This window comes from Leptinotarsa decemlineata, unplaced genomic scaffold, assembly GCF_025532065.1.
Source record: "Leptinotarsa decemlineata unplaced genomic scaffold, Ldec_3_MD MMD2_tig00001393_RagTag_RagTag, whole genome shotgun sequence".
Taxonomy (NCBI): domain Eukaryota; kingdom Metazoa; phylum Arthropoda; class Insecta; order Coleoptera; family Chrysomelidae; genus Leptinotarsa; species Leptinotarsa decemlineata.
Window position 1 is genome coordinate 3,575,853 of NW_027412562.1, and position 26,400 is coordinate 3,602,252.

The following is a 26,400-nucleotide window of genomic DNA, read 5'->3' on the forward strand; positions in this document are numbered from 1 at the left end:
TCAAAATGTTGGTTTTATTGATAATGAAACAGTTTTTCTGTGGTTTTCCTCTAATACGAAATATAACAACAACTGATACCAACACAAAAAACAACCTCAACAACTGAAGTATTGCACTACAAATTCACTGTGCATACTGAAAGAGAGTAGAAAAAAATCATGAAATATGCAAAAAAGTGTATGAGACTTTTTTTATCATATTTGCTATCAAGTTTCTTATATCCATTTCATTGTAACACATTTGGGCTGGATTAAATGTTGGAATCACTCCTAATCTCTAACACTTTAGTTATTACACACATAAGAAATACCAAAATTAAGTTTTTCATTGTTGTCTATTGTTTAGATTGTAATTTTGAACACATTTGGTGTATCTGCAAAGTTTCTCCAAATTTACCAAATAGAAATTCATTATTCTTGAAGACGTACAATTTTTCACGAAAATTATATTGAAAATGGTTTTCTAATACGGATTCATCATCCCCCAAAAATATCGGAGTGGGGTCTATCGATAATGTTGTTTGTTCGAACTCACTTGGCAATTAATCTATTCCCTGATGAAGTGTGCATAATGAAATTACAATTTCTTGTTAAATCATTTATTTACATAAAATATAATGATTAGTCAATTTCGACATATGTAAAAGAAACTCCACTCACAATCATATACATTTAAAATAAAGAATGGTTACGATAATTCACATACCTATATAATAATATCTAAATTAACCAAAGTTGTTATTTATTCTAGGAATACTCAGAATTAATTTAAGTTCTATCGGACATATATGTGAGAAATTACATCTATTCGAACAGAGTGCTATGTATTGTTCGTGTTTTTGTGGTTTCTGTGATGAAATATCTAGTAAATTAATAAAATGTTTTCATTATTATGAGTTATCGGTTTCAATCTAAAAAGTTGCAAATAACAAAGTTTCAAATCACCATTAAAGACAATCATTTCACGAATATATCAAGCTTAATTGTCACCAATGTTAATAGCATTAAGCCAGGTAACATAACTTAAAGGCAAATTATACGTCATAATTCCATAAAAGTCGAAAAGAACCATATTCTCTTATAGTCCTCGTAAAAACGACCTCAACTGACATTCAAAACACTTTGTATGGAAACATGAACATTGTATCTATCCGAAGGCCATCTAACTATTAAATTACGCTAAGCTACATAAATTACAGCGACAGTTTTGTTTACAGAGTCACGAAATATTAAGGACAAAATGAGTATTTGGTTAAGATAAAAAAATGGCACTGAAAACAATTAAATACATTATTCAACAGCCTAATATCAACCGACACATTTGAGCTGAACTTGTTCGAAAAACAAACAGTATTAGTGGAATCGGTTGAGAAAATGAGAGTAACAAAAAATAATCAAGTCCTTCGATTTTCGAAGAAAATATATTGCTGATTAGTGCTGTAGATTTTACAAGTTTTCATTTAATTGGAGGAGCAAATGGGCCGTCAAAAATCATTATGCCTCAGAGAGTTCGTGAAACAACAATAAATCTAACATCAGCCGATACAGATCCTCCCGACACTCAAAGTATTTGATATAAAATAGTCAAACTTATTTATCATTATCAATATCAAGATATTCTGACGAATGGACCAATTAGGATATTTTGTGCACTAAACATTGAAAAGCCTAAATCTCTTACTTTCGAAAAGCCATATTTATTATCTTCAAAAAATGGATCCAAACATATTCTAGATTACTGTTACGAAGAACTTCTAAAGCAGATGCTTAAGAATGGATTCGTCATCATCAATGTGGATTCAAAGTAATTTATTACATCATATGAATAGTTCACAGAATATGTCACACTAATTATGGAAATTTAAGAAAATATCTGGGATTTATTGCTTAGTATCAAAAAATATAATCGTATAATTAATCTTGCTGACAATAAAGTTATAACTAGAGTGATAGTGGAGACATCGGACCGTTTCCCAGAAATATCTGGTGTCCTACAAAGTGAAAATATAGGTCCACCTCTATATCTACTAGTTATCACAGACTTTTTGATAAATAAAAAAAATAACCCTCTATAATTTTGTATTCTTGCAAGACATACAAATCAAAAACAGCCTCCGAGTTACTCTGAGGACTCTCACTCAAATTAAAACATTTGAAAATAGAAATATATACAGTGCATTTCTTTTATGCTCCCTCTTTTATTTTTTGAACGAGTCAACTCAAAAAATTTAAATTTGGGATAATGATGGTGAAATTGACAGATGAAACTTTCAAGATGGCGACTGGGTGCCATCTGGGAAAAAAATTAAATGGAAAGGGGGGTCTTGTGATACATTATTTTGAAGCTCCTGACAAATACTTCACAACCCTAGAATATGAAGTCAATATCTTCACCTACTACAAAATGGCGGAACATTTCATAATTTCCTGAATAAAACACATTAATATCGATATTTCTATAAATATTCCTTTTTATCTATCATATGGCAATTCCAACAACTCGATAAGATTCGTTAAGTTATTTTTCGTTTGTAAAAACGACAAAAAAGTCAGTACGACAATGAACATCATTGTTCAGTCAGAATATTCTCATTTAGTTTTCAGCTTTACTAGTATCAACAATCTCTAAAATGGTTAATTATTGACCATTGGAAAAAAAAATTGAAGCGATTTTCATTTACGGTGCAACGCATAACTTTCACGAGACCGAAAGGATTTTCAATGAACGTTTTTCGAATCGTCCTATCTGTAGAAAATATTTGAGAGAACTTGTATACAAATTCACAACTACCTGTAGTGTACATAACAAAAAGCCCCCAGGTCATCCGTCCATTTCGGAAGAACAGCAAGTGCAAATAATTGGTGAGATGGTAGTAAATCCTGAACAGTCTACTTATTCCGTCGCGAATGTTTGTGAGGTGTCTTCTTCTACTGTGTGGAGACTTTTGAAGAGGAAAATATATCATCCATACAAAGTTAAAATGGTTCACCAAATATCTGAAGATGACCCTGATCGAAGAACAGAATTCTGCGAAATCATGACGGAAACTATTGCAAGGCATCCTACGTATCTCCACAATATTTGTTATAGTGACGAATGTACATTTTTTAAACGGCAATGTTCACAGACAAAATTGGCGTTATTGGAGTGACACCAACCCTCACGTTTCCCGGAAAACAAACTCAATACCAGAAAAAATTAACGTTTGGGCAGGAATATTGGGAAACCATATTGTAGGACCTCTACTTATTGATCAAAATTTAACAGGGGAACTGTATTTGAATATGCTGGAAACTACTATCGACCCTCCCATCACTGAAGCCGTCGAAGCGAATCCTAATGAATTCGATATGAATATTGTATTCCAACAAGATGGAGCACCACCACATTACTCCAGAAAAGTGCGAAATTATTTGGATATTACTTTTCCCGGTCGTTAGATTGGCCGTCGAGGTCCTACAGAATGGCCAGCCCGCTCGCCAGATTTGACACCTTTGGACTTTTTTATGGGGCTATTTGAAGCAAAAAGTGTACTAAACTGAACCTGCTTCAATATTGGAGATATACGGCAGAGAATAATAAATATTTGTAGATATATTGACGTTACTGTGTTCGAATTTGTTCGGCGTGAAATATCGGATAGGCTGTTCATATGTCAAGAGGTTCAAGGCAACCATTTCGAGCATCTTATGAACTGACCTCAAGCTTATTACCTCATATTATGTAGTTAAATGTCAATGTATTGGGGCAATTATTAAAAGTTCCGCCATTTTGTAGTAGTTGAAGATATTGACATTATATTCTAGGGTTGTGAAGTATTTGTCAGGAGCTTCAAAAAGATTTGTCACAAGGCCCCCCTTTCCATTTGATTTTTTTCCCACATGGCGCCCAGTCGCCATCTTGAAAGATTAATCTGTCAATTTCACTTCAAAATAAAGTATTCATACATTAATTTCACTATCCCAAATTTCAATTTTTTGAGTTGACCCGTTCAAAATATAAAAGGGGGGGGGGACATTGAAGAAAAGCACTGTATAGAAAAGTGGATATTTAAAATCAATGAAATGAAGTCTTTTCAACTAACCTCAACCTTATCGAAACAAATAAACATATTGGAAGGCACATTACAATATAACAAAATGGAACGACATTGGTGTTAACAACTCCCCCGGCTAATATCACGCTGCATATTTAATATATGCAGCGGAGCCGCGTTGAAATCGATGAGTCCCAGACACTCTGACTAGGATATTTCCTGCACTGACGAGAGGTAATACCTCGAAACCGGTCTGTAGGTGATCTTCTCGATTGATTTCAACATGGTCCTGCTGCTAAATGAACGAGTGTGGTATTAGCCGGGGAAGTAGTTGTTTTCTAGCAGGCATTTACCAGAACCTACCAAGTAGGTAGTTGGGAGAGATGAGTGTTTCGAAATTCTTTCACTCGTAAGTTTATGTAACGAATGTTTTAAAACCACAACGAAATGAGTCGAGCAGTATTTTTACAGAAAGATATGCTGCACTCGTGGTTCCATACGTGACCCCTGGACTGATCTGAGAATGCCGCAAATAACTAAAGAAACTGGTGGACAGGAATGGATTGACCCCAAACTGACTGTCGGGGGACAACCAAGAATCTCAGACAGAAGAAACGGTGATAAATAAGGTGAGCCAGCTTTGGGGGTGTCAAAATGTTTAGTATGAGACCAGATCAGAAAAGTTCGATGAAAACTATTGACTGAGGAATAAACACATGGGGTAATCATTATAATAGGATCGGTTTCATTAAAGCAGGGAACGGCTCAAAATACTTACAAGGGTACTCACTGGACATTGTCCATTGAGAGGAAACCTCAACAAAATAGAGCTATATGGCGCGGACCATAGCTGCAAATGAAAGAACAAGGGAACATAAAAAGATCGGTATATTCCTTGCATATAGAAGCCAGCATTTTATGGACAACATAAGGTATGTCAAGAATGATCTGACAAACATCCTACATGAGATCTATTCAACCTACACTCATGAAAACAATAAAAGGATCACTACTTTGTAATGATCGTGTACAAGAATAAGTTTTATGATGAATATAATAATGTGACCCTATGGAATTTACTCTTTTTGGTAATGTTGGTAAGGCCAGATTATATATTTAATGGCCCCATTTGAAGGTGGATCAATAATGGTGTGGGGTAGAATAACACTCAATGATGGCACATACTTTGTAGTCATCCGCAACGTATCCCTGACCGCCCAAAGGTACGTTGGAAAGGTGTTGGATATTTAGATACGTTACAGAACAGAAACAGGAGGGCACAATTTCATTTCAATGCACGATCTGGCCTGTCCCCACGCTACAGAAATCGTGCGTCAGTACCTACAAGGCCACATTATCACCACTTTGGGGTGGCCCGCTGGCAGCCCCAACCTGAATCCCATAACATGACTAGGATCAACTGGAAAGAAGCTTCCGAAGCATTCAAAACTAACCCACCACTTTGGAGGATCTGAAAATTGCTCTTTGAGAAGAATGGGAGCGTTTGCACCAAAAAACCTCAGGAGACTCATTAGAACCACGCCCCGGCGAATCCGAGATGTGATTTATGTCCGAGGAAGAAACACACGACACTGAACTATTAATTCTATCACAAAAACAAACTTTTGTTTACTTTTCATTTCAACAGTTGAAAGGTTTTCATTTTGATTTTGATAGTTATTTACTTTTCTCAGGCAATACAATACAAAGGCATTGTCTTTCAAAATAAAATAAGTTTTTTTATACTGTTAAAAAAGTTACAAGCTCATTAAGAAGTGACCCTTTAATTGTTTTGAGAGGAACAAGGTTGTTGAAAAAACCATGAAGAGACGGGAAGAAAACACAATGAATCTAGGAGAATGCAAAAGACTCGAGTGAAAAAAATCAATGAGTCGGACGGATTCCAATTTATGAAAAAAAAACACCAATATTTGAACATCTTTGACTTGAGAAGAACAATATACAGAGTGTAACATAAGTACGTTAAAATATTCAAGTGACGTATTCCTGAAACAATTTTAAGAAAAAAAGTCTATATGAACTTGTGTCCGAAAATGCTTCGCCTGGAAGATACGGGGTGTTGAAATTGAATTTTTTGTTCGCTATTTGAAAATAACTCTTGCAAAAAATAAGTTATTTGCACGAAATTTGGTACCCGGGGTTTTTTTGACGTGGGAAATCATAATTTTGTATTAATTTTCATGTAACATCTAGAGGGCGCTGTGTACGATGTCATTATTTATTTCAAATTGCCCTAACTCTTTTGACAGTAAACTTTTGGTACTTTTCATGAAAAAAAAACAATTCCCACACCTTTTCCAAATAAAAAAAGGACACCTCCTCAACAACGCTGGAGGTGATCGTTTTCGAGATATTTACAATTTTCTATATCGATGCATATTACTTAGCTCCTAGGGCGCTAAGTGAAGTTGCTGAGAACATTACAAAAACCAGGTATGTGGTGGGTCTAATCAAAATGAACAACTTTTTTCTATGAAATGTTTGATGAAAATAACTTAAATTGCAAAAAACTTATGACAAAAACCAACCATGTTTTGAAAAATTTCAACAATCTGTATTTCGAAAACGAATCATTCTTCGTTGAACATTTTATTGGAACAAGTTGTTTATTTTGACGAGATCCACCACATACTTAGTTTTTGTAATGTTCTCAGCAACTTCACCAACTAGCCTAGGAGCTAGTAATATGCATCGATATAGAAAATTGTGAATATCTCGAAAACGATCACATCTAGCGTTGTTGAGAAGGTGTACCTTTTTTACTTGGAAAAGGTGTGTGAATTAGGTTTCTTCATGAAAAGTACCAAAAATTTACTGTTAAAAAAGTTAGGGCAATTTGAAATAAATAATGACAGCGTACGCAGCGCCCTCTAGATGTTACATGACAATTAATACGAAATTATGATTTCCCACGTCAAAAAACCCCGGGTACCAAATTTCGTGCAAAAAACTTATTTTTTGCAAGAGTTATTTTTAAAAAGCGAACAAAAAAAATCAATTTCAACACCCCGTATCTCCGAAACGAAGCATTTTCGGACACAAGTTCATATAGATTTTTTTTCTTAAAATTGTCTCAGGAATACGTCACTTGAATATTTTAATGTAGTCACACCCTGTATAAAACAGTACGGTTAATAAGATCATGAGAACATAGCATTTCATCCACTATTAGAACTGTGAACTATGAATTTGAACTGAAGAAGATTCAAAAAATTGCCAGTAGAGCTAAGAATGGTTGAAAAGGGATAAACTAGCGATGGATAAGACAACGTGCCATATAACAGCATAGATACATTTTTTAATCAGCCCTTCATCCTATCAACTTCCATCACATTCTCATTGTTGAATAAATATACATATTAAAAAAGTTATGCTGACTTTTCTCAACCTTTCGAAACGAACAGTTCCTCAAATGTGTCCGGCGAAAACCCCACTACCAAACAAACACAACACCTCACCACCCCATTTCGCTAAAAATTCTGAACACTCCTACCTTCTCTCCTCCTGCACGTCCCTAGGCCTCCTCGAGTTCCGCTGGGGCTTCGCCCCCTCGTACTTATTCTCCCTGCCGTAAATGCTGCCGGCGAAAGGGTCTTCCCCAAGGTAGTAGCGTTGGACCGGGGGATGCCTGTCTAGCCTCTCCATGCTGTGGCCGATGTTACTGTCGATCACGTGTCCTTGCTGATAAGAAGGGCTCGGGGATCTTCGGGCGCGCTGCTTGGCTTTGCGTTCAGCGCTCGCGGATCGAATCTTGCCGACTAACTTACGGATTGACTGGCCTGCGGACAGATAGACAATCATGAATAATCGATGGGTGAGTAATAATTGTTTATTGCGCTGGGTGTGACGAGTTAACGTTGCTGTATTTGTTCGTCGGCGAGTTCTACGTAAAACTTGATTATAGTACGCGGAATGAATTGAAATCATTCGTAAAATCATTTGTGGAATATTTTATACAGATTTAAGGATGAACGAGTATACAGTATGTAACGAAAGAATACAACAAGAAATTATTAGAGTAACGATGGGAATTTGGGAGAGCTGCGACTGAACGTAAGACCAAACCAATAGTACGAACACAGCCAAGACGAATAATTCAACAAAAACAAGAGAAATGATATGAGTGAGATGGAATATATGATGAAAGATATGAACAAGATAAAATATCGACAAGATATGAACTGGATATGAACAACAAGATATGAACAACAATATATGAACGATACGATACAAACAAGACATGGAGAAGATATCAACAGGATATGAACAATATTTGAACAGGATATAATCAAGCATACATGAACAAGATGTGGACAAGATATGAATGAGATGTGAAAAACGAGATAAATATATGAAAGAGATAAAGATATGAACGACAAATTGCCATTCTTGGACGTATTGGGTGAAGAGGACCAATACTATATGGAAAACATCTGTATACCAAAAATCCACTCACACGTGACAGTATCTATATCACGTATCCAACCAAAGGAATCATCAACACTCTAGTGGACGAAGGAAGGTCTCGAGAAGGAACTAGGCATCATCAAAAAAGATCTTCCACGGAATGGTTTCTCCAAAGTGAAATGGTTTTTCCAAAGTGAAGGCGGAACAGATTTTGGCCAGAAGACAGCAAGAGCCTCACAAGGAGGAGAAGCCGTGACAACCAGTGCTTGCCCTTCCCTATGTCAGAGGATTGTTGGAAAAGATTAAAAAAATTGGGTCCAAGTACAACATCAGAACCTGCTTCAGATCCGGAAACACCATTCGTAGTAGCCTGACGAAAACCAGGCGGTGAAACTAAGAGGTCATTGGAAGTCCGCATTGCTGAGCACAAAACGAACACACAGCGAGAAGAAACCAGCAAATCGGGAATAGCAGAGCATGTTTGTTCTCATCAACATAACATCAAGTGTTCCCAAATCGAGATCATTCACAGGGAGGAATACTGGCTCAAAAGGAAGTTCATTTTTATTTCTCCTAATTCTGCGGTCATTTTCATCTTTCATCTTGATTTATTTTATTCGTTTGATTATCTATTTTTACGTTTTACTGCTTAATATAATTGATATTTTAGCTATTCATTTTAATTTCATTTATTTTTCAGAGATTTCAAATCATATCAGAATCATATTAGACATATGATGGAATTGGCCGATACTGGATGAAAATCCACAACTAACGTATTAAAAAAATACTTTTTTGTGAGATTTTCAGTAATCAATTTTACAAAAATCCAACACGTGTTTCGCCATACAGTGGCTTCTTCGGGCGTGTTTTTACAACATGAACAAGATGAAATATATAAACAACAAGAGGAAAGATATGAAATAGATGAAATATATGAACAAGATAAAGTTATGATTAAGATTGAAGATATAAAACTATACTAATATTATAAATGTGAAAAGTTATGAGGATGGATAAATGTATGAATGTATGTATGTATATTTGCGCACTGGCTCTGCCTTAGCAGAAATCATTGTTTCTTAGCACTGAAATTATTTTTCTCAGCGAAATACCTTAGAATGTAAACATATTTTATGTTTCATATTTTACCTGTTTGTGCTGCAATAAACATTATTATTATTATCATTATATTTGTGATTCTTTCACGCCTAAACGACTGAACAGATTTAGATGAAACTTTACATAAATACGGCTTATACATCAGAAAAACATATTGGCTACAATTTATAAAGGTTTTGTGTAATTTTGATCATAATATAACGATAGGTATTAAATTTTTGTCTTTCACACAAAATAATTTGGACGCAACGCAGTAAGGCATTGCGCGTCGCGCCTACTGTAAAACGGTGGGGACGATGTGCGAGGGTAGAGAGGCGGTCTAAGCAATAAAGCGCCATCATCGAAACATGAACCAAATGCGGGCAGACGCGTGAGGGCAGACGTCGTTGACGATTGTGTTAGTTTTGCGAATTTCTTTGTAGGTAACATAATTCGATTCTCGAAACTATTCATTAATTAGTGCAGTTGACATATTAACCCAAACCTTCCAACTTCAGAACTGACGAAATTTAATAAATATTTGAACTCTTATTTTTTTCCCTTGAGGGTGGAAATTCCTGATTCTATTTCTTGATATTTATTTACGTTAGAGTAATTAGAGCCCTGGGGAACTCCGGAGTTGGCCTCAAATTTACACGATGTATTGCCATTATATTTTACCATTTGATATCTGTATTGCAAATAACTTCTCATCAGTTTAATTGTTAGTTGTTAGTTAGTAGGTGATCACCATATTACTGAACAATTAAAATTCTAATGGAAATGACTATGATAAAACATATACTGGATTTGTTAAGAGAAGAAGAAAATTACCTTTTATAATTAAATGAATAATTACCAAAGAATGTTAACAATCGCCTACCAGTACTGTATTGTTATATATTCATATTCGTTCCGTTGTTCCAAATAGGGCCACCTGTTCATGTAGAACAAACCATAATTTCACCAACCTCCGCACTGACTTGCACAGGGATCTTTAATATTCAAACTGTGAATAACAAACATGTTGACTTCGTATGTTGAGGTATGCGGAAATGTCGATGACAACCTTAGTTGTTGTAAATATCTATTTCATAGAAATGTTTACAAAGTGGCTCCAAAAATTCAAATTATCTTACGGATATCCTCCTTCTTCATCATCATGGATGAATACAAGATTGTAGAGAAACTAGAGATTTAGAACTTTTGTATGAACCAAAAAAAAAAATCGAAAAACCGGTATTTTCGTTTTGAAAAATAATTTGTTCTCTCTTAAGAAGAAACTTACCTTCCTCGCTTCGAAATAAACTGAGTTTTCAAATTGGAATATTCAGTATTACATTTTATTATGGTGTTGAACTTTAAAAAATACCTCATTTTCAGACTAAAAAACATGTGCTGAATACAGTTTTCAAGTTAAACTTCTTCATACGCGCTTGACTTGGGGAGTAAGCTGGTGAATGCGTGACGATAGCGTTACGAAAAGTGTGATCGGGCGAGGCGAACGGATGTTGAGAGGGAGGTATATGTTAGTGAAGAGGGTAAGAGAGAAAGGGAGAGTTGAGTTTCGTATATTACTGTAAGGACAAGAGAGAGAGAGAGAGAGAGAGGTGCGAGCACACATTTACGATCGAATAAGCTCTGAAAAATCAGGAGAAATTTATTATACGTTGCCATTAATTTCAGCGAGAGATTTCAATGTTAATTTCGCGTCCGAAGATACAGAAATTTTGGTAAACTTTCTGCAAGATAAATTAGAACTACAAATGAATAATAACCGAAATGAGCCTACCACAATACGTAGAACTTCAATCGTTGCGGTTTACTCTAGATATCAATCTAATTTTCATTCGAAAACATAAGTATCTTATTTCTCATACCATAAGCCTGTTGTTTGGTCCAACAATCAATCACAATAATTACTGATGTAGTCCTATGTTCTACTGAATAGAGAATATTACTGTAACAAATCTGAAGCCGGCCCTGACCGATATCTCAGCCAACGAATAAACACATAACTCACCGCGAACCGCCGCAAAAAGTATAGTACCGAAACCACTAGAGAAATTTAGAGCGATCGTTACCGATATAAAAGGCCGACTTTTCGTCCCGAGATGGCAGTCTGAGTTCGGAAAGCGAATCGAACGGTTGAAGAAGGAATTCAAATAGTGAAGATGAATTACCTTTAGTTCCTAAGTGTTGAATATAAATTAGTTGTGATAGAGAAATATTGTTAAAAATTAATTTATAATCAATGATAACTATTATTGGAAAGAATATGAAGTGTTTTGATTCTGTGGGTAACATTAGTTTACCTAAAAATTCGATTCCAGCTGAAAGGGATGAAGTGAGGTGAAGTTTTAGGGATGGAAAAAGCTTTATTATAATTTCCAAAGGAGCCAGACCTTTTCGATTTGTGAGTAACAGTCATAAAATCACATCTAAAAATTTTTTCCTTTGAGTTTTTGATTTCTCTTCGGTAATTTTCTTTTTTTGCACTTTACGTAATCTCTTTTATTCTTACTCTACCCTCTTCTGAAACTGTTCGTACCACCGCGAGAAGTTAAATAATTCTTCAGTAAGACCAAGAAAGCCTAAAGACGATGGTAACCCAAAAAAATTGACAGCTATTAGTCACCATCTTTTGTTCATTTATCTAGCGGAAAAACATGGTTGAAAAACAAAATATAAATGAGGTTGGACGATGTTCGTAGTTGGTGCCAGAGTAAAACCGTGCTAATCCATTATCGCAGAAGCAGAGTTAGAGAGCTAAATGATTCAACTCCAGTTTCCTTAAAAGAAAAGTGATTCCACTTGCAGCAGACGTGAAATATCTAGGAATTATTCCCGATGAAAAAAACCCATCCGTAACACTCACTTGACTTTAGAAAGTCAGTCTATCCTTCTGTATCTGTAGAGTATGGAGGATGAGTGTAGGCCCACAGCACTTAGACCACATGTACATCCTCCCGAGGAGTTGTCCTTCTGGGTCATCGTCCATCCTGTCAATAACTCCGGACACTCATATAAGACATGCCTGACAGTTTCATCTTCCTGTTCACACATCCTGCATAGAGGTGTGCCCACTAGCCCCATAATATGGAGGTGTTTCCTTAGTTGACAGTGGCCAGTCAAAAATCCTACTGGTAAGGGTAGGTTTTTCCTGGTCATCGCCAGATATTCCTTCGGTGCCAGCTTCCCAGGGTCGCCCAGGGTGATCCTGGCAAGACTGCATCTTTTAATTCCATCCCATCTCTTTAGGGATTGAGCATGGGTGGTGAGCATGGTTTGGCTAGTTCCGCAATTGTCGAAGCCATCAGGCCTTAGGTGTCACGGAGTCCAGTCTATCCTCATGGACATATCGAAGGATATGTGGAAAATCTTGAAGCATATGTACCAACAAATTCTACGGATATAATTGATGACTGTCAGACCAATAACCACAAACGGAAAAACTGCTTGGCGGCAGAAAACTTTACAGTAAACGACCAGACGAAGCTTTCTAGTGTACATAGAAAAGCGTATCTGACTATCCCTGGTGCAATCAGCACCACACCGTCTGCGGCCATAGGTCTTTTATAGACCTCCCTCCTCTCTATATCTTTCCAGAAAGAGTCTAGATGGACAATGTAAATGCAATGTACGTATTGCCAGTTGCACGAGACTAAAAGTTACATCATCCTGGAAATGACTTCCTACGTAATGCCTCCAACTATGATCTACCTTATACAGTAAGGAGGACTCAATGCTCCAAGAGGACAAAATATTGATCTCTTAGCCCCGAGATATCAACCTGTCTAGGGACGAGGATGAGTCCATTCCAAGGCATGAATACATCTTCTGAAGAATGTCACCAACCAACGGCCTCTAACATGTCTACTTACTAATAATAGTAATGAATACATTTATTGAATGTACCAAGGTAAGCATCGAAACTGGTAATGGGTTTTTATCGTAGGTATGTTCCTCTTCAAGAAAAGATAATAATCTTCATAGGACATTGACATGCTTTGGTGAATCGACATCGCTCGTTTTTTCAAAATGACGTGGCTTACAGGACAAATAATGATTCAAGCAAATTTATTTAAAAAAAAACAGGAAACTTCAGTGTTGGGTAGATCAGGAGTATATAAGTTGACTTTCGGTTCTTGCCTCCATATTGGCCAAACGGGTAGAACTTTTTCTAATGAATAAAAGAACAGAGAAGTAGTTTCTTGAACTTGAAAACCAATTTCACATTTGTGAACCATCTTTTGGCAACAACAACTGTGACTTTTTTGGAGTAGAAAGGTACAAAACTTAATATTTTGGATTCAGTTTACTCCATCTCCTGAATTCAACTTGATTGGTGAAACATCTGTCGAGAAGAGTATTGCAGTTCTGATGTTCTGACTTGAACCATTTTTATCCTATAAAACATTATGTATATTAAAGTAATTATTTATGAGATACGACCGAACGAGCTCAAGACTTCGACCCCTGAATATATGTTTACTAATTTTAGTAGGAGGGAAAGATGATCCACGCTATAGAAAGTTTTGACAAGTTGAAGAATACCTCAGCCACATCGTTTCCTCGATTGAGACCTACGATGGTCACTGTAATCTGAATCATTATATGGGAGACTTGGCCTGTCAGACGATTTGTCGTGTCTGTATCTGTTTTGGTAGATGATGGGCACATACACCAAACAAATTAATCGGCTTCGTTAAGAAGAAGGAATTATATAGGCGGGGGATCGAATTAGCCCATTGAATTTGTTCCTTACCTAATCTAACCTAACCTAGAAGAACACTCCTTTACAAACCTATTATATTGCCACTCTTCGGAGGTTTCGGCGGAGGATCGACAGCGAACCTAGTTTTTTGGTTCGGCTTCTTTGAGGCAGGCATTTGGGACGGATTCGGAGGAGAATAATCCGGAGGAGGTTCTTCTACAGGCTCGATCCTTTGATTCCTGCTATCATCGAATCTAGTATTTCTGTATTCACTATCATATCTGAAACAATAAAAAATGACCAGTGTTTCAGAAAATTATTTGCTGACCTTCTGCAACTTGTAACATATTGAACGAAAAAATTCACCTTGTCCTGTCCTCCACGACCCTTTGCCTCTGTCGTTCGTTTTTCGTCCTTCGTGGGGGTGTCGGAGTGATATTGATAACTTCCCTCTTCGGAGAAATTCTTGTCGGTCGGGAATAATCTGGAACTGGCGAATGATGGGGTCGGTAATCGGGTAGGGGTGAGTTGGCAGGCTTATAATCGGGGATGGGGGATTGACGACGTTGATGCTCACTTGGGTAGGGCGGAGAAAGGTATGGCAAGGGAGAACGACGATCCATGTACTGGTGTTCCTGACGTTGTTCTGACCATTCGGTGATTCCTGCGACAAATAATTATACATATATCACTATAAGCTATAGTTATCATCGGCTACTTCAAAGATGGTTTCAAGATGGTCTTCTGATTTTTGAGTCTATTGAGGAAGGAAGATTTAAATGAACAGTCTACTATCAGAGACTATCAAGAGGTCTTTAATAATTACAAATAAGCAGAGATGGCAGTCCATCATCTAAGGTCTTTGGTGAAGACACTCACCCAAACAACTAGTACAAAACTGGTTGGCAATCTAGGTGTATCCGGGAGGAGGAATCCAATCCTTCCCCCAATCCCGAGGAAAGGGTTGTGACGAGGGCCGCAATTCTACACAAAGAGTAGAATTTTGAGATAATGCTTATGCTGTGTTAGATACTGATGAACCTGCGCAAAGGGGGTTGATGACGAGAATGTAAAAGCATAAAAAACATGCCGCTTTTTCTACCTAAAACCTTAGGCAGAAGTGCTATATAGCCCCTCAACAACTTCTCTACATCGAAGTGGTAGAATTGCCAGTGGTAGAGAGAAAACTCACATCATGCCAACAGAGGAGACGATCGGAACAAGCAGGGCACTCTATAGAACTGGGCTCCTGAAGCCATAACAACTGACTTGTTGTGTGATGTTGTTGTGTGATGAGTGTAAAGTTTTCTGACGCCAAGTACAAAGTCTGCCGGGAGACTCTTATATATTTGCTGTCGGCATCTTCAGCACAGGCGGCTTCAGCCTAGATCCATCAACCAAACGTGGCCTCAAAAGTACATTATCAACATCTTTGGCACTGTTTGAAGGTGACTGACAATGTTTCATGATGAATTTCACTAGTTTGGACTTCCATTGTATACTATATAAAATGATTTGAAATCCCTGAAACAATTAAAAAAGAAGAATTAAAAATGGATAGCTGAAAATAACAATTATATTAAGCAAAATAAATCTGAAATAAAATAAAAGTGAAATAAAATACAAGTAAAATAGAACAATTATTGAACAAAAATAAATAAAAATAAAGAAATGAAAAAAGAGGTTCTTCAGAAGGGACGATACACAAAGATCGTACGGGACCCTACTACATCAATAGAAAGGAAGTTGTACCAGATTTTGAAAAAACACCAAGTCTATTTTTCGGTCAAGGAAAGATCATCGCTAACAACGCACCACAGTAAGCCCCCTCACTTGTATGGACTGCCCAAAATCCACAAGAAGGACGTTCCACTTAGACCGATCATCAGCTCTAGAGATTCGGCTACTCAAAACTTGTCTACATTTTTACTTCCGTTAATAAAACCATAGCGAGGAAAAACATCGTCTTTTGTGAAGAATTCAAGGCATTTTGTCGAACTACTAGGGTCGATTGAGGTCACACAGGAGGATCAACTAATTAGTTTCGACATGGAAAGCCTTTACACCAACGTTCCGGTCGAAGAAGCTCTCCAAATCATACAGAGAAAGCTATCCGAAGACGGGAACCTGAAAGAGAGAACGAATCTACCTATAGAAGTAATTATGGAATTACTAGGATTCTGTGTACGAAACTGTTATTTCCAACTGAAGGACGAATTCTCTACACAAGATGAGGGACTGCTAATGGGATTGCCACTTTTACCAGTCATAGCCAACATATATATGGAGTGGTTTGCAACTTTGGCCATTGAAGGAGCCCACAAGAAAGCACGAGTCTGGTTGAGATATGTTGACGGCACCTTCATAATATGGAACCATGGGAATACTGAAGTAGACGCCTTTCTGAAACACATCAACAGCGTGCGACCTTCCATCACTTTCACAATGAAGAAGGAAATCCACAACGAATAGCGATTTTTAGACGTTTTGGTGAAGAGGACCGACACTAAGTGGAAAATATCTGTATACCGAAAACTCACTCATACGGGACAGTATCTGAACCACGAATCCAACCACCATCAATCAACTAAAAGAGGAATCATCAAGACTATTAGACCATGCTTTTGGGCTCTGTAACACGAAGGAAGGTGTCGAGAAGGAACTAGAGATCATCAAAAATGATCTTCAATGGAATGGCTACTCCAAAGCGATGATAGAAAAGACCTTGGCTAAAAGACAGCAGGAGCCTCGCAAGGAAGAGAAGCCGTCACAACTAGTGCTTGCAGTTTCCTACATCAGAGGATTATCGGAGAGGATAAGAAGAATTGATTTCAAGTACAACATCAGAACCTGCTTCAGATCCGGTAACACTATCCGTAACAGCCTCATGAAAACCAGGCCACCAAACGCGGACTACGATTCCAAGAATTCCATTTACCGGATACCCTGTGAGTGCGGAAAATCCTATATTGGTGAAATTAAGAGGCCATTGAATGTTCGCATTGCCGAGCACAAGAAACACTCACAGCGAGGGGAAACCAGCAAATCAGGAATAGCAGACCATGTTTGGACCCATCAACACAACATCGAGTGGGCCCAAGCTGAGATCTTGCACAGAGAGGAACATTGGTTTAGGAGAAAATTCAAGGAAGCCGCTTACATGTTGTCCAACAACATATTCAGCCAAGCTAGCGTAGAAATACGCAACATATGGAAACCCATCATCAAGCGAAAAATGGCCATTTCCCGCCAAACGGTCATCTCCCACGGAACCAGTGAAGCGGAAAATGGAAAGCGGGGATAAGTGAAAGTACTCGAACGACCTATAAATAGTCACCTCTCGGAGGAATCAGTCCAGTCATCACCCGAAGATGATTGTAGATACTAACAATCGAAACTTCGTGAGCTAACGTGACTTGGAATCTCTCAACTTTTCATTTTTAATTTCTTTTTTTCATTTATTTATTTTTATTTATTTTTGTTCAATAGTTCTATTTTACTTTTATTTTATTTCACTATTATTTCATTTCAGGTTTATTTTGCTTAATATAAATGTTATTTTCAGCAATCCATTTTTAATTCTTCTTTTTTAGTTGTTTCAGGGATTTCAAATCATTTTATATAGTAGACAATGGAAGTCCGAACTAGTGAAATTCATCTTTGGCACTCTTACTCACTTTTTGGTATTGAAGAGACACAGATTTATTCTATCGGATAAAAAGTAAATGTTGTATTGGAACTATGCAGATGTTCAATAATGATGTTCAACTGAACCAAATAAGCCTATAGTCTGTGCGTGTTATGAAAAGACCAAATGAACTAACTAGACATTGCTAGATAGCAAAATGACATATATATTACAATAACTTTTCGGCTGAACTATGCGTCAAAAGACAAACTTGAATTGAGGTTTTCTGTTCAGAATTACCAGAATTCCAAATTACGTTTATTAGATCGTGACAAGCGTCTCACCTTTGAAATAACCACCCGTATGGTTCCTGTCTCTTTCGGGTTCAACAGGACTGTAAACGCGAGTGGTCTCCTTGATAGCTGTCACGTAACTGTTGTGATTAACCGGATCCGCTCTTGCTGGTTGTGATTTGATGGTCACGTTGAAAAAACTCGTTTTGGGAGGTTGTTCCTCGTCTTCCACCGTCGAATTGTTCGATGAACGAGATTCGCTCCCAAAGTGATGCTCCAACCATTTGGAAGTTTCCACTTTCCTCGTTTCTTCTTCTTGATCGAAGTCCAAAGGTTTGCGGGTGAGGGCGTCTTTCCTGTCGAGGGGAGAGATTCCTGCGTCATTTTCCAGACCTTCAATAATATAGAAAACAGTATTAGAAAATAAGTTCCAGGTAGGAAAATTGTATGCACAAATTAAAAAAAAAATATTTTGTGGTGAGCCAGACTAAGTATCTTCATCAACCACCTCACAAAAATATATCTGACAGACCGCCACATAGTAAGTGATCCAATCCTAGTAGAAAAGCATATGCAAGAAGGTTCTAGAAAAGTTCACGGCTCCAGTTTTATATGAATCCAAAGCACTGACAGAGATTCTCCGTTTCTAGGGTTAGATACACGTCTGTTGAGTTGGAAGATCTCCGGTTAATCTTTAACCATTCCTGAATGGACCAGTTGAAGCCATAAATAGTAACAGTATTCATTACTTTTGAGATTCAATATTTAATATCTCAAAAACACACATGTGTCCTTTGGGATTTACCAGACGTGTGTGAATACGTGAATTTTGGACACATCTCCAGATATGTACGATTTTGAAATGAAATTTGGAGTGATACTTATTAATCACAGTTCAATTTGATAGATTCGATATGAAGTTCTCTGAACAGAAATCACTTCTCAAAGGAAAACTTGCTAGAAGGAATTGTTTTCAGTAGTTCTCAAATAAATAATTCATCTTAACTATACATATATGGTAAAAAATCATTCGAAACGCTGAAGTCCTTTGAGGAGAAGTATAGGGCTAACAGGACTCTTCGTTTTATAAAAATGCAAAATCTGACATTTCTTTTTCACAATATGTTGTATAAACATCATTTAATTAACAATTTTTTAAGACAAAATGTTACGAATGAAATTAAAAACTTTTTCCACATCAGATATAAATAATCCTCTCTTGATGCGCGGATCACTAACCATATTAACATAATCAGGATATGACAAGAGAAATAGTGCTTCAGTTCTGGGTGTGGAAAGTATTTGAACTATCGGTGAGGATCAAATAGGGTACCAAAAACTTCGGCATGGGACAAGATATATACTGAAATGCTTTAACCAGTAACACACATGGGAAAAACTCAGAGAGAAGATAAGGGGGTTATGATAAACGGAAAAAAAATCTTCAATAAAGCAGGGACAGTCATATACATGTCTAGTCATTGGACATTGTTCATTTAGAGGACTCCTGAACGAAATAGGGTTGTATAACGAAAACTTTAACTGCACATTCATAAGTAATCAAAATTAACTGCGCCAAAACGCTTTTGAAAGTTTGTCGGCAATAGTCTGCTTCACGTCCGATTCTTCGTCTACAACTGTGGTAGACGAAAAAAGACGATATCCGAGGTGAAAAATGCATTTGTATTCAGAAAGTCGGGTTCTAACACTTATTTCAGTGAGTCCCATATAGACCAATCCAGAGCTAAACGAACTTTGACAATTGATAACGGCAATCTTGTTGAAGCTAAATCTGTCAAATTTTTTCAGTCTGTTTTGAGAATTTATAGGCAAATCCAAGGCAGTCGATTTCGCGTGCTCACAAGAACACATACACTTTTTTCACCGTGATTTGGCCTTTTTGCGTCTTAGTTGATTTAACTACTAGTATAGTCGAAGTAAACGATATTGTGCATATTTAAAGGTGGCGGCACTCTCAAAGGCCAAAAAACCAATACCTTGAAATGAACCGGCAACTAAATAGTCTACGTGGACCGTAGACTTGGCGGTTCGTATTGGATAATTTTTACTAACCGACTTTTATAATTGGCTGAAGAGTCATAAAATCAAATGTGAAGTTATGTTACGGTGACGAATAGAAATCGGGGAATGGTTATAGCCGTCGTGTTCAGTTTAGAAATTGATCGCGATTTGAGTGTTGAAATTCGATATTTGTGCAGTTATGAGTAATTAAAATTTTTGTTATCTGTTTGAAATGTGGCGTCCTTGGACAAGTACTAGTAGTAATAACGAATGTGATAACAACGCAGACATTTTCCAGTGTAGTGATTCCAATAGCGATGGTGAATAATGCGAAAGAGATACTATTGAATAAGATTCGGATGCATTTGAATATTGAAACACAGAGAGTATATTTCAATGTATATAAGAATCTACATCTCAAGTTTGGTTTCGAGGGAAACAAACTACTACAAGCAACATCAGATTTGACCGAAATTCCTTTCTCATCTATACGTAAAATAGTCAAAAACAAACTTTATGAACTTAAGACGCGATATGATATCAAAACCTTCAGATGTTCATGTAATAAAATTATTTAAAAGAACAATATACGACTGTTACAAAAGCAATGAGATTCCTACAACTGAAATTATAAGGAAGAAATTGAATACTTCCGGCCATAACGTGAGCTGCTGTGACAAAACTCTTCAGAATTTGTTGAAAAAACTAAGATTTAGATTTAAAATAATAAATAAACGCCAAGCAGTTATGGAAAGCAGAAGAATAGTGGAATTGCGTAACGAAAACTTAGAACAAATAACTAAATATAGACAAGAACAACGGCAATTTTTCTATTTGGACGAAACTTGGTATGACACTCACGACACAGTTACGAAAGGGTGGACTGATGGTTCGAGAACGTGTACGCCTAACATGCCTGCAAACAAAGGATCGCGACTAATCATTGTGCATTGCGGAGGAAGCAAAAGATGGGTACCGAATTCTTTGAAGTTATGTGGAAAAAAACTTGAGGACTGCAATGTTGACTGTCATAAGAACATGGAAGCTAAAATTTTTGAGGAATAGTTTGAAAACACATTGATCCCAAATTGGGATGCGAATAGTGTAATAGTTCTTGACAACGCTTCCTATCATTCGCGACAGCTCATCAAAGTACCGAATAAAAATTCGAGGAAAGATAAAATACAAAGTTTTTCAGTGGATAACAATTTGAATTTTGAAGTTTACTATTTCAAAAACCAGCTACTTGAAGTTTAACAGACAATAACATTTGAAAAAGTATATAGTATATGCCCTTTCTGAGTATTGCTGAAAAGTATGGACACACCAAACTGAGATTTCCCTCATATTTTTGTGTTTTCAATCCCATCGAGTTGATTTGTGGAAAATTGAAAGAAAGCATCAGGCCTAAAAATAATTTTCCAAAATTTGATAAGGAGGTGATAGAGATAAGACTGACAGAAAAGGATTAAAAAGAGTAATTTTATTCGAAAAAGACTATATGGAGATTGGACACTTCCATATTAATGGTGGAAATAAATTCATTATTGATTTTAATGACGACAGATAATGAAACAGAGAATATGGAAGGGAAATTATCACAAGATTTCGGAAAAAGGTATCTATGGTATAAATAAGGATAACATTGTAAGTATATTTAGTTTAATCTTCCTCTTGAAGATGATCACTTGGTGATCGAAACACGTGTCGAGGTGTTAAAATAGCGGCTTGGGGTTGGGATAAAACTCCAGTACTATACATAAGAGTTAATTTGTATACAATGTTAATTATAATATGATAATTCTGCCGTGGAAATCTCAAACACTGTTAAGTTAAAACTGTGATAGCAGAAAATAATTCAAAATCAGAAAATATCTGGAGTGGAGTACCCATCATCCTCCACTTATAATCAAAATGTAGTATTGCACAGAGTATAATTGTCATTAGTCACGCAAGTGATTTACAACATTTACTATCTGCAGAAAAAAAATAGACAAGTCGGCAGCTTCAACATGAAACTCACGAAGCCACAACATGTCTAATTGTTGGAATCATCAATTTAACGAACAAGTGATTGCATCACAGGATGTACGTTTAAGAACAAATACCAACTATTCGTGGCGTTAAATTCGACTCTTCATAACGACAGTTTTAATTATCGGATCCGATGTTAAGATAGCAACTATGTTATTACATGAATTGTGCATCAATTCATAATCCTTGCGTAACTGTTACACAACAACACGCCCGAAGCTGATTTGGTCTTTTTAAAAAATATCAGATGTCATGAGACTCGATAAAGTGCGTTTCGATTCGATGTTGAAATGACTATTGTCTTTATAAAATCAATTTTATTTCGTTAACTTGAATCGAGTTGGCTAATTCTTTTAATGGAACCACTTACTGAATCAGGTGAATTTCACTTGCATGACGAATTGTTTGATTTTCGGGTGTTAATGAAGTTGTTGAATGATTTGAACCTACGAATTCTCTTATGTTTATATAGACGTCTGAAAATAGATAATTTGATCTTGTGAATTATATCTTTGTTGAGTTTCAAACGATGCAGCAATAATCATTTCCTCGAAATAAACTAGCTTGCCAACGATTTCAAACAAAATTTACGGTCGAATTACACCTTATTCGAAAAAAATGTCAGTTCATTACACTGGTCTACAGTGGTTTTGTTGCCCTAGATATAAGATTGATTTTGGGTGTATTTATACTCACAATTCATGAAATTATCAATGGTTTTGTAAGATTTGCTCTCGTTTCCTTTTAAATATTTATTTTGATTTTACATTACAAAAATTCGAAAACAAGAAACAAAATAACAGATATATTTATAATCTCAGTTTTATTTGGAAAAAAAATGATACTTTGAAGTAAATAGAGAGGGAAATTTCCAAAAAAATATGTTATATTTCCATGAAACGCATTTTAAGAGCTTTTCTTTTATAATTTTTCAGAGGACAAACTCTTTTTAAAGACCAGCAGTAATCGGCCATCATGTGACAATCCCATCAACCCTGATATCTTTCTTCCATTACTTTTAGATCCTGGTGGAACTACTCTCCCTGCTCCTCACTATAATTTCCTAAATTATCTGGAAATTTATCCAAATGGTTGCGAAGATAGTGTAACTTGATACTCATATTTGCTCCTAAAATTGGAATTGGCCGCGGTGGTGGTGCGCCCGACTCACGATCGGAAGACCGTGGGTTCGATTCCCGCCTCGACCAGATATTTTTCTCGAGAGAATTTATCTGGTTGAAGCTGGAATGATTCTGCAACCGTGTTAGGAATCACAAGTTAAAAGGTAAGACCTCGTTAGTCCTTATCTCGCACAAGTTTCTCAACTTCTGAGAGTTGTCGTTCGTATGGGGGCGACAGATGATTAACGGAAAAACAGATTTCAGATTTTAGAATCTGAAAGTTTGTCGGCATATTTTGTACAATTTCTTCATAATTTGGTGCTTTATCGTTACCTAGGAAGTTTAAGTCAATTAATTTACAGAAAATTATCATGTCAGCAAAATTAGCTTGTTGAACATTTGGGTTTTCGTATTACTGCAAAACCGTGATAATAGAGACATTGCCGCCTTAGTAGTTTCAGAAGATTTCTGGGGAGGGAAAAAGCACAAAAGTATACAGTACATTCTTAGCAACACGCCTAACAACAATTTCATTTATAATTTATGTGAGTAGTCATTTTGATTGTTATAAGTTGTTTTACTTGTTTCAATATATGTTTTTGTCATCTTATCCAACTCTCTGTGATAATCCTTTCGTATAATTTTGTACAAGCACAATAATAACTTATTAAGTACCTTGAACCCAATAACGAAGCAAGTACTTTCGAGCCTATATGATTCCTTCCGAAGCTTGTAGGGATACAGGACAATATACCAAATGAAAACTATGAGACTGAAGTGAGTCCAACGAAAAACAGTAAATTCTTGAACATTTCATCAGAAGGAGTGCTCAAAAATACTTGAACAAAAAGGAAAATATTATTTTCGATATAGAAGGCAATCATCTTCACAACTACAGAACTAATAAACAACTTAAACCAATAATTTCAGTTGTGTTTTGAACAACACATAGAGAATTTCAACCTGCAGACACCCATTACATCCTTGTATAATTATTCCATCACTCAAAAAATATATTACCTCTTTGTCTATTCTGTTGTCTGTTGTTTGCTCGTCGTCTCGCTCTAGCTGACAGTGAATCGAATATGTCTGGCTCATCAACTCCATCTCCCCGTCTCTCCGCCTCCATAGTTTCCGTTCTGAACCTCATTTCGTGGCCTATATTCACGCCGTCTGCCACATAATCTACGTCTTCTTGTTCTTTCGTCTTCAGATATCTATCAAAAATAAAGAAAATTATTATATGTTTTTTCAAACTAACCTCAATACACAAAAGCGTAGGTATCTATGTTGCAGTAATATTATCCAGGGATTAACAAAAAAAGCACAGTTACAGATAGGTTGGGTCTTCCCATCGTGTTAATCATTTAAAATAGAGTAAAGTCTATTTAAACCATTGCAATCATTTTGCCACCCAATTAACAGTTTCCATACGTTTTCAATTCCCAATCAAACCACTAACAAATTTTCTAAGAAGGTGACTGTTAGAACCCTAATCAATTCATCTTCAGTGTCTGTAACACCAAGAAAGGTCTTTACAGGGTACTGGGATCATCAGAAGGAATCTTCGATAGAATGGAAACTTCCAGAATCTGGTAGTCAGGCCAGATGAAGGTAAGAACTCAATGACTATCAGATAGGATGAGAAGAATTGGATCTAAGTATGAGATAAAGGCACAGCCCCAACATAGCCTCACTAGAACCAAACCACCTAACGTTGATAACGACTTCACAAACTGCGTTCGCTGGATACCATGTGAATGTGGAAAATTCTACTTCTGAGAAAGACTGTGAATGGTGAGCTTGAAAGACATCTACTGAGGAGAAAATAAAAGGTTGAGACATGTCTGGACCTATCAAAATAACATTGAGTGGCGACTTCATCGATTCCAGTGGCGCATTTGCTTTTTCAGCTGCAGTAAATTCCGGAAAAACCTGCAGCACCACATCATCTGAAGATCTTGACCTACCAATGTCCTCTCTTTTATAAAACAAAATGTAGGGTGTCTCTACAGGCTCCAATAGATTCAATGCATCGCCAGAACACTTCGTGACATAATTCATTGAGAGGAACATTGGCTCAGAAGGAAATTTAGAAAGGCCCCCTATATAGGGTCTTTCATGAAGCGCCCCCTATGTTTGAATTTGAATAAAATGAAGTGTGTATCAGATATTATCGAAATTTTTCTTTCATTTGAAAGACCTATTGATGCCATCATGTGCGGAAGATAAAATCATTCACATATCCGCCACGTTTTCTTTGGGTGGAGCGCATATCAAACTTCCAATTTTCCATGACTTTGGAGCATAAATCAGGGTAAATTTGACCTATCCCATGGGTTATGTTGGCTTTGAGGACCGCTGTGGTTTGTGGCTTATTTGCATACACCTGCGACTCAAGGAACCCAACAAGAAAAAGTCTAGCGTGAGATGATCATGCCCTCGAGTCGCTCGTGCAGAATATCAAATGTGGCATATACGAGGTGTAACATAAGTACGTTGATATATTCAAGTGACGTAGTCCTGAGACAATTCTAAGAAAAAAAGTCTATATGAACTTGTGTCCGAAAATGCTTCATTTCGGAGATACGGGAGTGTTGAAATTGAATTTTCTCGTTCGCTTTTTGGAAATAACTCTTGCAAAAAATAAGTTATTTGCGTGCAATTCGGTACCCGGGGTTTTTTGCCCTAACTTTTTCGACAGTAAACTTTTGGTACTTTTCATGAAAAAACCTAATTCCCACACCTTTTCCAAGTAAAAAGGTACACCTTCTCAACAACGCTGGAGGTGATCGTTTTCGAGATATTTACAATTTTCTATATCGATGCATATTACTTTATCGCCAAATTTGATTTCAATAATTTTTGTCACTCTCCGCTTGCAAATTAAGTTAATTAAATCGTTTTGGGTTTATAAAAAAAGAAGTTTGCTGTCACATTTTTAACTATTAATTGACAAATTCACAGGTCGGAGTTTATAAAGTGATTTTTTGGTACCATGCCTGACTAGCCTGACTTT

At 36.6% G+C, this 26,400-nt stretch overlaps 1 protein-coding gene across 2 annotated transcripts in view; it reads right to left on the reverse strand.

Moving 5' to 3' along the window:
• chas (chascon) overlaps positions 1-26,400 on the reverse strand; it is a 160,727-nt gene that overhangs the window by 6,291 nt on the left and 128,036 nt on the right. For both annotated transcript variants that reach the window (XM_074175825.1, XM_074175824.1), the window contains 5 exons: positions 24,402-24,598; positions 18,256-18,597; positions 14,650-14,947; positions 14,374-14,564; positions 7,552-7,837 (listed from right to left, as the gene is read on the reverse strand). In XM_074175825.1, the coding sequence (XP_074031926.1) occupies positions 7,552-7,837; positions 14,374-14,564; positions 14,650-14,947; positions 18,256-18,597; positions 24,402-24,598 (1,314 nt within the window). The remainder of the gene's footprint in view (positions 1-7,551; positions 7,838-14,373; positions 14,565-14,649; positions 14,948-18,255; positions 18,598-24,401; positions 24,599-26,400) is intronic.